Source organism: Temnothorax americanus, unplaced genomic scaffold, assembly GCF_048541705.1.
Source record: "Temnothorax americanus isolate GAGA-0224 unplaced genomic scaffold, ASM4854170v1 Scaffold31, whole genome shotgun sequence".
In the NCBI taxonomy this organism is placed as follows: domain Eukaryota; kingdom Metazoa; phylum Arthropoda; class Insecta; order Hymenoptera; family Formicidae; genus Temnothorax; species Temnothorax americanus.
Window position 1 is genome coordinate 2,280,039 of NW_027509453.1, and position 11,584 is coordinate 2,291,622.

Sequence of the window (11,584 nt, forward strand, 5' to 3'; positions counted from 1 at the left end):
GATATAAAAGATAAATCGCGGATTTATTTACGAATATTCTATATATTAAAATAAAAGATTACGGTTTGTATATATCTTCCGCAAATATCTACTTACATAAATAATTATTACTTGTATATATCATATAAAATACTTGTTATATCAAAAATATGTTCTCATTTTATCATATACGACAGTTTTGAATGTTCAGATTAAGAGCCAAAGCACATAACATGGCGTAGCGATATACGACGGTCGTAGTCCTCGACCTGACAAATCAGGATACGCTAAAGCTTGTGCGTTACTTACATCCACGACTATGACTGTCATATGTGCTTTGGCCCTTAGGCAATCGTAAAAGCAATATTCTCAGATGAGATTTAAGTGTAAATATAACTGTACGAAAATAAACCTTTCTAATACATGTTTTGGCAGTTTGTCATCAAATTGTCAACTAGTGCATATTATTAACTTTCATCTTCATTTACAATTATCTTTCTTCAAAACTAGTCGACGGTAAGTTACGTCGGCGAGAAAGTAAAACTTCTTCATTTCCACGATTTTCCTCGGCAAGCCTAACATCCTGGGAAAGATTAATCTCGTTAGGAACAGACCTAGCACCTAATAAAAGAAAGATATGTTTTGTTAACAACAATGCACAAGGATACCTATATAATTTAATAGTAAACGTGACTTACGTTTGTTAGCACATTTACCGAAACTTTTTAACAGAAACTGCTTATCTTGAGACTGCAGGAGAAGCATGTCGGACAAAATTCGTAACATTTCCTCACTCGCTTTCGTTTCTGCCCGTAGACAATACACCGCGATACTTTAACAAAAAATACTTAATAAATCAGTACCTCTATTTATATCATTTTAATATATGTACGTGTGTTCATAAATTATTTACCACATGCCAACCAATATTACAGCGCCGGTTACTGGGCTCGCAAGCTTTGAAACAACGTTCCAGAACGGGCTATCTCTTTTCAACGATAACATTCCGTCGACAATAAAATTCCAAGTGTGAGGATGATTTCTGAACGGTCCGCATTCGTCACTCTTCACGTTTGTGATGACGTATCCTATCGTGAACAGCACGATGATAATGCTGAGAAACGCAAGAGCCAAGAAAAGCGTTTGCGTTTGTGCCGCACGCCAAGGCCGTGACGGCCGCTGGTAGTATCTTTTCAGCTCGTACCTCTTCACGTAAAATATAAAAATTAATTTTATCACGATCATAACGGACATCAACGGACTGAAATAAAATCCCATCCAAAAGAGCGTCTGATTGTATATAAGATTTAATGTATTGCGAGCGATATCGAATTCCGGTCTGCAAACTTTCGTCGAAAATCTTTTATACAGCTTGGAACGTGCAAGATGCAAACACGTCCCGAATAGCGAAGCGATAAAATCCAATATGACAAGCCGATAGATTTCTTCCCCCAAGTGCGTTTGCCAACAGTGCGATGTACTGTTGATTATCCAGAAGGCGATTAAAGTGCCGATTATCGTCGCGGCAACCACGTAATTTCTGACAACTGTCACATAAAGTTCCGTGCGTTTGTTGTTGTAGTGTTCTAACGATGCCTAAAAATATTAATATTATAATGAACTATTTTTACAATAGAAAACGCAGGCTACTTACTAGGTAGGAGATAATCGCTGGGAAGATGTGAATGATGGTAGTAATGACTGTTGGTACAATCATAACCGAGATAGTTGCGGGCACTTCTATATTGTAATGACTTAATAGGACCCAAACGAGTGCACCAACACCGCAAATCATAAATATAACAACGGACGTTACGGCAAGTTGCGTTATCGTTAACAAACATTTGTCAAACCAATGCAAACGTATATGGTGCCTCGTTTCCGCTAACAGCTCTTCCAATTCTTTATAAATCGATGCTGATTGTAAAGCAGCAGTCTTTGGTGAAGATACGCTGAAGTCCCATCCGCAAAATATTTTGTCGCTATATAAATTGTGCACTTTCCCACGTGTTTCGACGTAAGACTTTCGATAAGAGGATATAACTCTAGAAAAGATTTACTGTTATATTCAATTAAATTACAAATCGAATAATTTAATCACGTATCACGTTAATTTTGTAACATACTTGAGAGACAGTATAACAAATGTAACTATATAGCAAAAAAGTAGCGTTAGGAAATAGGCGAATGGGATGCTATATTTGGTTCCAAATGGTGTGTCTACTGTGCCATTGGAATAAAAACCATAATACATTATTGTGCGTGATAAAAAGCCCTGCAAACCAAGGTATCTTTACGTGCTATTTGCGTATTATTTAAGCATGCTATCCACGATAAAATAATGATTGCACTTACACTGCCTGTTAAAAAATCAAATACTTCAATATTGTTAGGCACATGCGTCTGATCCATGGCCTGCGGAATCACAATAAAAGATACGCTGCAAGCATAAAGTATCAATTAAAATCTTGTTCAAAATGTTTATCAACGTATCACAAATAAGTTCTTGCTGCAAAACAGGATAAAACGTATGCACCTCAAAATGTAAGAAATTACGTTGAGAAAGAATAACAATCTCAAGAATTTAAAATACGTCGCTGTACCGCTTCCATAGTGACTTTCGATGGTTTTTATCGTTCGGCGCCACAATTTCGTTGCCGATAAAAAGTTCTGCATTGCCACCCGAATCTATATAAAAAAAGGATTTGTTTCTTAATTTTTTACACGTAACGTAAAGACAACGTAAAAACGGCTTCGGCAAAATCAATATTACCTTTGCAAACTTTAAGCTGACATTATATTTAAACAGTTTCCAACAACCAATCGATTTTCTTATTGCCTTCCGATTAACAGTCGCCTGTAGCTGCGACCTGATAGCTCTTTTCACGGTGAGGCACTGCGGTATTGTTCTCACCGTCTCCATTCTAAACTGCTCCGTCTCAGGATCATCGTGCATAAACTTATCGCTTGATCGTAGATGATTGGCAATAGCATTGGCACATTCTTCGTTAGGTAAACGAACGTTACGCATTCTTAAAGTAGCATACGGAATAATGGAGCTTAGATTATCCGACATACCGTATCCTTCATTTTCTCCTAAAAACATAATGTTCCATTTTATGTTTAGTGGTGGTTTTATAAAAATTCTAGTTAATCAGACATTCAAGGACCGTACTTACCTGCCAGTCCCGTTGGTAGCAGCTGTTGCATTTGGATATATTGGTCAGAAGATTCGTAAAGTTCTGCTTTTCGAATTCCAAAAGACATTCTGGTAGAGAATCAGCTAATATATTAAAAAAAAAAAAACCAAGTTCTGAAAAGAGAATAATTTTGTAAATATTATTGGTGTACAATAAAAAATATTACTTATTCTAAGATAAACTCACCCAAGATATAATTATATTCCTTAATAATTAAGAAAAAACAGTCGCTGATTAGCGACGATAGTTTCCTCCATGCGAGTAAATAAGATAAACATCAGTTGTATACTTTTACATTGCAATTACTGGGAAATGACTTGGTACAGATGTGCGATTATCTAGTTAGATAAAACACATTGGCCTATAAAGCAGAAGGGAAATTTACATGACAAACACGTTTAATTTCCCTTCTAAAATGTGCACTCCATAAAACTTGATTCCGAGAACGAATAGTACATATACTTACAGAAATCTACTCAATCGTGTTTCTCGTTACTCGACAGCCTCTCCATCGATGACACTCCTCGACGAGATTCTGACAATTAACTATGCACAATTGGATCTATCGAAACACACATTCGCAAATTATGTTAGAATTTAAATCCACAGCTAGGTGATTATTTCGGTTATAATTTCTTTCGATAATAGCGGTAAAATGACTGATCGCAATTATTTCGCGGATAAGCCTCGGCTATTCCTAACCTAACTCTCAAGTAAATGAATTTTGCACATTAAAATCTTCAAAGTACTGTTCAGCTTCACACACCAAAAGAATATACATCACAAAACACGCAAATAAAGCAAATTAGAGTCTCTTTAACGATCAACGTCGTATTTTCTATCTTAAATAAATGAGGCAGCGTTCGATATTTCATTGCCGAATGCCGGCCGCCGGCGTGTATCATCATAGCGGGATCACAAGCGGGATATAAATTCGAATCTTTTTCGCGCCTTGATTATATCGACGCGCACCCGCACCTTTGAATTCGATGAGGCACGATTGGGAATATCGCGATTTTCGGGCACGCCCGAAAGTTTCGCAATACGACGCGAGCTACTTCCGGGGAAAGTAGGGATCCTCCAGAGAGGGATCGGACTAACCGTCGCCATTTTGTTTCAAAACCGGAAGTAGTATATTCAGCGGCAAAACTCAAACGTGTTTCAATGCAAATGTGTATATTTTATATAATTAGACATGACAGACGCGCGCTACGCGCGTGTTATTTAGCTTTAATTATACAATTCCTATTACATTATACTATTAACGAATTAATACACAAACTGTCAAAATAAGTAATGATAGATGTTTACGAAATAAGTGCAATAAAAAAGCAATCAGCATCGCGGAAAAATCTCAACAATGAAACCTTACATGACTTTTTTATGAGTAAATTATTTTTATACAATAAGAAAAATAAAATATTTCATATTTAAATACCGAAAATGTTGTACAGTAATTCTTACAGTTATAGTTTATTTACAAATAATAAAATATAAACAAATTCTTTCAGTGGTAATTGATGCGCAAGAGTTCCTTTCGTAAAAAATATTTATTGATTCGTAAAAAATATATATTGATGACAAAAAACAGATGTAACTTAAAAGAATAAATATATAAATGCAAAAATGTTCAAAAGTGTGTATATGAAGTGTTTGAAAATTGCTGAATCGTGTAAACTTAATTTGTGTATAATAAATGTATAAAAAAATCTTGTACAACTTGATCAGTCACATTTTCGATTTATATTTTAAATTTTTTTTTCAATACTAGATGTATATTGGCAGCAGACGATTGCATCTGAAACAAAATAAATCCATGTTAATTTATTTTCTACTTTTCCAAACAAATGTAGCGTAATATAAATGACTTATAATGCATACATTTTTTGAAAGAATGTATCCTAAAACTGCCAATTATTGTATTTCTATAAAAACAAAGTATAAAAGAGAACGAAACCAAATAAAAGCAAAGAATAAAAGATATTTTATTTGATATATTCATGCATTGCTACATTTTTACTGGCATAAGTTGCATTCTTATTCGATTTTAATTTCGTTGAACTTCAGTTTAAACGCATGATAACGAAGAATAATTTTTTTTTTTCAGATTTTGGCATTCGGGTAATGAAAATGCAATTTTTTCGTATTTAGTGACAAAAAACTTTTCAAATTAATTTTATGCCAATGCACTTGCTTATAGAACATTCGGAAAATTCTTTCCATTTGGATGAAAAATTTAAATGTTTCAATGTTTACAAAAAAATAGCATTTTCGTTTTTTGGTTTTGATTCTGCTTAATAAAGTATAAGAGTCATTAATCATTGTATTTGATTTGGTAGCATTTATACATACATCGCAAACCTTTTGATTTTTATGAATATTTGCTACGATATATCCAGCTATGTGATATAAAACATTTAATTCAGTCTGACTTAGATTTTGGCGTTGATTAAAAATAAGTGGCTCAAAACTACTAGTATTACTTGTTAAAAAATGCGAGTTAACAGAGCGATTTTTTAATAGGATATCTAAAAACTCTGATAAGAATTGACGATCGTCTTCGTGATAATTACTTTTACAAATTGAAGAAATATTTCAAATTATTTTTGAATTGCAGAGCGTTTGGAATAACATTTTTTAGTCTAATTATCAAAAACAAATTTTCTATACAGTCTTGTGTTAATCGAGATGCTAAAAAGAAAGTAAAACCATTACTTAATAAATCTTTTGATAATTCAATAACCCTTTTTTTGTAGATATTATTAACGCAGTTTGAAACGGTTTCCACCTACCATCATTGCCTACTTTCATACATGTGAAAAGTTCAATAGCCTCTTCAAGAAATTCAATTGCTTCATTATACTTTTCAGGCCTTTCATGACTTAAAGCTATTCCAATATTCCTACTGCTCATGATATAAAACCATTGTGCCATAAAATCTATGAACCACGCAGTTGTTAATCGTTCATCACTATAATTGTAATTTACCAAGTATTGTATAATCCTAAACTTATTTCTTCGCAAAAAACTCTGGTTGCATTGCTAACTCGCATTTTTAGAAAGTGATTGCTAGTTTCTAAATTTTCTTTACGTAGCTTGGGTGCTAACTTTAAATCGTTAATTTCATCTTCGTTAAGTACGTCATTTAAATGTTCACAATTAGCTACATTTGAAAGTAAAGAATATTTTTCGCAAAACTTATCAGGAGTAGTAATAATTTTGTGATTTAAAAACCCCGCTTTTGTATTTTTAAAAACATGTGGTGAATCCGCGTAAAAATACAATTTCCTTTCCTTATCGAACAGATGCGTACACCAATTAATTATTTGTGAATGTCGCGAAGCATTAATGCCGTACGCTCTCCACATAGCTTGGTTAGCTGGGCCCATGTCCGAGGTGATTGCGTGGACGCGCAATCCAATTTCTTCGGCTTTTATAATAATTTCATCAATCACAGGTTTTAAATTTGCACCTTTTACAGAATCGCCCGTAAGATCGTATCTCACACTACTTGTTTCCACCTTGCACCAAGCCCAGCTAACATTACAACTAATGCATGAGTAGCCGTTGCAGTATGATCGTGCCCGACTAGAGTTACATTGCCAACGTACATATTCGTTGATGTATCGTAAAACCTTCCTGGTGTAATACTCATTTCGTCGAGAACTATCATACAATCTTTGTACAAATCCTTTTCAAAGCAATTTTAATTTTTAAAAATTCGAATACTTCTGTAATTACCTCACCACTAAAAAATTTTATATTTTCCAATTTTTTTGTTAGTACTCTAATACAAGGGAAAAGAAGTTTTTGCCGTAATATTTCTTCATAACCTGCTGTACCACATGCAAATCTTAATTTGTAAGCATTTATCAAAGTTTCGTTGCACCAACGAGGCATTCTTTTATATTCTCGAGTTAATAATTTAATTTGATCTTCATTTAGAATGCAAGATAAACTTTCCTTTAATTTGTTTGAACGTACTTCCTGTTGTAATTTTTTATTCCGTTTATTGGCTGCAATAAGACTTTTTTTCAAAGCAATCCTAGATTTTTCCGATTTGTCATATAATTTTTGTAATCTATTAAATCGTTGTTCAAGTGTTTCTTCGAAAGGCGTTTTTTCCTTCAATTCTTCAATACTTCCTTCAGTTTCCTGAATTTCTTCTGAATTGTTGTGAACATCACCTGCACATAAATTTTTTGAAATAAAAAGCTGACATTTGTTCGCAGAAAAAAAATTAAATACTGGTTTCAAAAGAAGCCCTATTACAAAGTAATAAATATTTATTTTTAGCTTAAAAGTACGAATTTTCGATTAATTTATGATAAAAATGATAATTTAAGTATTGTATTTCATTATTTATACAAAAAGCGATATATTTATTATATTTAAAATAATTTTGAACACACTTTAGATTTTCTTCATAATTTTCAAATAATTATTATTATTACAAACATTTTTTAAGGTTTCATTTTTAATTAAGAGAAAAGTAGTATAGTATACTCCGATATTATGTCATATAATCAAAACAAGTTCTATAGTTTCAATGTCGGTTAATAATTGAAAAAAGTATACAAAATTCAAGTATTATAAACATTAAAAGATTAAAAATTTTAACATATAATTCTTTACTTTCTTAAAAAATGTTTTTATATTATCACTAATAAATACTGTAATGTAATGAGATCTTACCATTATTTATGGGTCTTTCTTGTGCTTCTTGCGATGTATTATTAAAATTTTCATGTTCATTTTCAGGAATATTCTTTGGTTCATCTTCTTCTTGTACAGATGTCTGTATCAGACGATCACCAAAAATAGTTGGAACTGCTGTAGATTTCAAGCGGCGTTTACCTCCCCGTGTTTCTCTCCACATCTCGTCTGAGAAATGAATCTGACAAAAATATTGAGTAATTTAATTAGAAAAAATAAGAAATAACAATAAAATAGATTATTTTTGTGTATTAAAACTTTGTTATTTTTGTTAATTATATTTAGTCCTAAAAATAATAAGTAATAGTAAAATTAATAGTAAAAATGATAATAGTTAATACTTATAGTAATCTTTTTATAAAAAATGCAAAGAACATTAACTTTTAAGTAAGCAAAATTGATTTTAAAACTTTTCCTTATCATTAATATTCATTTCTACCAATGCAGATTAACTTTGATTTTGGCTTAACTTTTATCTTTCTCTAATTTCAAGAACTAGAAAAAGATAAAAAGTAAGTTAAACCGTGATTAAAGTTAATCTATATTGGTAGAAATGGACATAAGTCAAATAAACATATTATGTTTGTACTTACTAAACACAATGTCGAACTCACTCCAGGAACCCAGTCTGCACGGTTAACATTAACAATCCATACTTTTCTTCTTTTCTCTACTCGTGGGAATCTACACATTTGGAAGCCTTTGCTCGATGAGTTCGTACAATAATCTGCACTGCAACCCGTCATATTTCTAAATCGTACACCACCGTTCTTTCGTCAGGCGCGTAGATGAGAATAGCCTAATAGTCCTACAGAAACAGAGCAACGTTTCACGTGAAATAATCATAGACGAGGCAAGGGCACCGTAAAGTTCCTTAACTAATTATCGTTTCACTGGCGTACTAACCTACACGACTAACTTGTCCTCGTCTTTCTCCGATCGTTGACGCCAATAAAAGAGAACGCTGCGTCGTAGGTTGACGACGACGACGACGACGACGACGACGACGACGACGACGACGACGACGACGACGACGACGACGACGACAGGGTATACCGTGACGACGCGGTTTTCTGTTTACTCGCTCTCCTCTCCTCGTTTCGTTGCGATTACGGTCACGCGCGTCACGCGCACGCGTGTGTGTATGGCTCTATCTCTCTTACTCGCTCGCTCTTTCTCTCTCTGTTTCCGGTCTTGAAACAAATGGCCACCGACCAATAGACAACGATACCCACTTAGTCCGATCCCTCTCTGGAGGATCCCTAGGGGAAAGGTTTGAGACGCGCTTGAGAATCTCTTTGAACTTCCTTCGGAATCTGGAAGTATATTGTAGACGAGAAAAAAGATCGAACAATTACCACCGATCGAATCTGTGCTGCTCGAACGTAAAATGCGCTACGAAAATGGACAATTGGACGCCAGTTGGCCAGTTGAATCCGGCTTACGCTTAAACAAGCGCCATTTTGACGCGATGATGATTTCCGATTACAGGAAGTGGCCGGAAATTATCTCCGCGGTAGCGCCCATTCGAATTAACTTAAAAATGTACGCAATTAAAAAATTTCTACCTGTTATTGAACAAATAAACTCGATTTCTTCGAAATTCTTCTCGTTCTTGAAATATAAAGTAGTGGCTCGTGTGAAACTTATTCAAATTTAAATTAAGAAATTATAGAATTGCAAATTATTTGTTATTCAAAAACTATAACAATCTATATATTTAAAACTGTAACAATATTACCTATAACTAAATATATCTAAAACTATATATAATCCATATCTATAAAACTTAACAATTATATATAAGAAATGCATATGTGAGAATCATTTTCAAGCTATTTTATTTTAACGTGACTGGGAAACATTCCCGCCCGGTTTTTGCGAGGATAATTGAAGAGATAAGATGTGTAATAAGTAATAAATCGCAACTTTTATTACCATTATATTATTACGAAAGACTTAGATTAAATAAAAAATATTTTCAACATTATCCTTGCATTGTTGCGCTTCAGGCTAACCTGAATAGTCCCATACGAAAAATCTAAGACATCAAATGCATATTATTCCTCTTTCGCTGCTTCGTAACGCGCGCAGAGTCCAATGTACCGCGTAGCCGTACCAGCGTAACCTCACCGACATTCTATCGTTAGTGCACTATAATACTATTTTTTTCCTTTTTTGCAGCATCAATATAGTAGAATATCCATATTAAGGTTATTATGTAAACTGTGTACAATAAGTTTCATAGTATAATTTAGAATAAACATGTAGCTTTCAGTCAGTGCACTGCATGATTGATATTTTTTTCCCTTTAATCGCATAAAAAACCTGAAATAATTACACGCATTATAATATGACATAAGTGGCGTATTTTTAATTAGTGCCGCGAGTCTTTTGTGTAAGTTCTATATTAAAAATAAGTGAGAGACTTTTTAAAATGTAATGATTTTATCTCATCGGTAATTAATATCGCATAAGCTTCGGTATTTCAAAGGACCAACTTTTGCTACCTTCAAGATGAATCAACTCGCATATCACTCACGTTTTTTTTTTTTTTTTATCACGATGAGTAAGTACGATGCAGCAGTACCTCACCACATGTTGTAATCGGTATCGTCCTGATCGAAGGTTATGAAAAATCCGACTAGAGTGGAATACACAACAATATTGCCTGCTAATGTCAGATAGCAAGCGCCCCATTGTATCTGTAAGTACAAATAAATCACATAATCCAGCCAATCGATTCAAACCTAATGTATTGTTAGTTAAAATAAAACTGTTCATTGCAATTGTTTTATCATATCACTGAGGCTTGAAAGTTTCATAATAATGTTCTATGCAAAAACGTGTGCGAAGTACCACTGGCTGGTCCTCTGGAGATCGCGCCAACACAATTGGAAGAGCAAAGGAGGACACCACGCATCCCATCGTAATAAATATCGCCAACTCTAAACACGGATTACTGTTGGTTCCCGAATCATCTGTATAGCGGCGTGCTACTATAGTTGGAATAGGTGCCAGTATGTAGAACAGTACGACGAAAAATGGCCACCATACTCTAGAAATTGTGCGTGTTGCAACATTCTAATCCTCAGAGAACTAAATATCTGAAATGAATTGATTATGCAAAGAGATGCACTCACTTGTATATGGGTAATGCACAACCAAGAATGACAAATGTCATTCCGATGGAACCAGCAAATGCTAGCAGTACCAATCTGTAATCACATCGTTGTACAACAATTACATTTTGTTGATTAATAGACATCATAGTTATCTGTGAGTTTTAAGAGAAAATATCCCAATCATTGGCTCGCAAAGGTACTTACGCTGTTTCGAGGATGAACGTCACGAGGAAAGAATATCATGAAATAAGAAAAGCACAATATTAATCTCTACATATTACATTAAACGGCATTATAAAGACTACATCCTTTTAATCCTAATAACGCATTTTTGGCTGTCCAGTCTCGGAGCCGTAGCAATATTTGAAAGCGATAAATTTATATAAATCTTTCTCGTATCGAACGGACAAACGATCGTTTTAAAATGCGCGCGCGCGAGTCTGGAAATAGATTGAAAAAATAACACTACGCGATATTGCAGAACGAAATTTTTCTGAAATGCAATTTTCGTTTTTTCGCGAAATTTAAGGAGGAATCGTAGAGGCGAATGAAAGGAACCGTGAC

At 33.9% G+C, this 11,584-nt stretch overlaps 3 protein-coding genes across 6 annotated transcripts; all 3 read right to left on the reverse strand.

The window, feature by feature from the left end:
* Positions 1–4: 4 nt before the first annotated feature.
* LOC143901055 (transmembrane channel-like protein 5) lies at positions 5–9,534 on the reverse strand. Of its 4 annotated transcripts, none has more exons than XM_077413000.1 (11): positions 9,254–9,534; positions 3,366–3,540; positions 3,159–3,292; positions 2,753–3,075; positions 2,516–2,667; positions 2,335–2,419; positions 2,106–2,254; positions 1,634–2,024; positions 893–1,575; positions 678–811; positions 5–600 (listed from the first exon to the last, which is right to left on the reverse strand). In XM_077413000.1, the coding sequence occupies exons 3-11, from the start codon at positions 3,244–3,246 to the stop codon at positions 470–472; spliced, it is 2,136 nt and encodes a 711-aa protein (XP_077269126.1). In that variant the 5' UTR covers positions 3,247–3,292; positions 3,366–3,540; positions 9,254–9,534; the 3' UTR covers positions 5–469. The 4 variants fall into 4 exon arrangements, with proteins under 4 accessions (XP_077269126.1, XP_077269125.1, XP_077269123.1 ...); XM_077412999.1 differs by lacking the exon at positions 9,254–9,534 and adding an exon at positions 3,656–4,243; XM_077412997.1 differs by lacking the exon at positions 9,254–9,534 and adding an exon at positions 3,646–4,243.
* On the reverse strand, positions 4,866–9,011 carry LOC143901065 (uncharacterized). Its single transcript, XM_077413023.1, has 5 exons — positions 8,802–9,011; positions 8,489–8,703; positions 7,875–8,076; positions 7,164–7,366; positions 4,866–4,977 (listed from the first exon to the last, which is right to left on the reverse strand). The coding sequence occupies exons 2-5, from the start codon at positions 8,639–8,641 to the stop codon at positions 4,921–4,923; spliced, it is 615 nt and encodes a 204-aa protein (XP_077269149.1). The 5' UTR covers positions 8,642–8,703; positions 8,802–9,011; the 3' UTR covers positions 4,866–4,920.
* Positions 9,535–9,806: 272 nt separating the features above from the next.
* On the reverse strand, positions 9,807–11,278 carry LOC143901069 (leptin receptor overlapping transcript-like 1). Its single transcript, XM_077413030.1, is given in 6 exon segments — positions 9,807–10,223; positions 10,438–10,600; positions 10,755–10,953; positions 11,039–11,113; positions 11,225–11,245; positions 11,247–11,278. Coding segments are annotated over 5 exon segments (426 nt in total). The 5' UTR covers positions 11,264–11,278; the 3' UTR covers positions 9,807–10,223; positions 10,438–10,486.
* Positions 11,279–11,584: the final 306 nt, after the last annotated feature.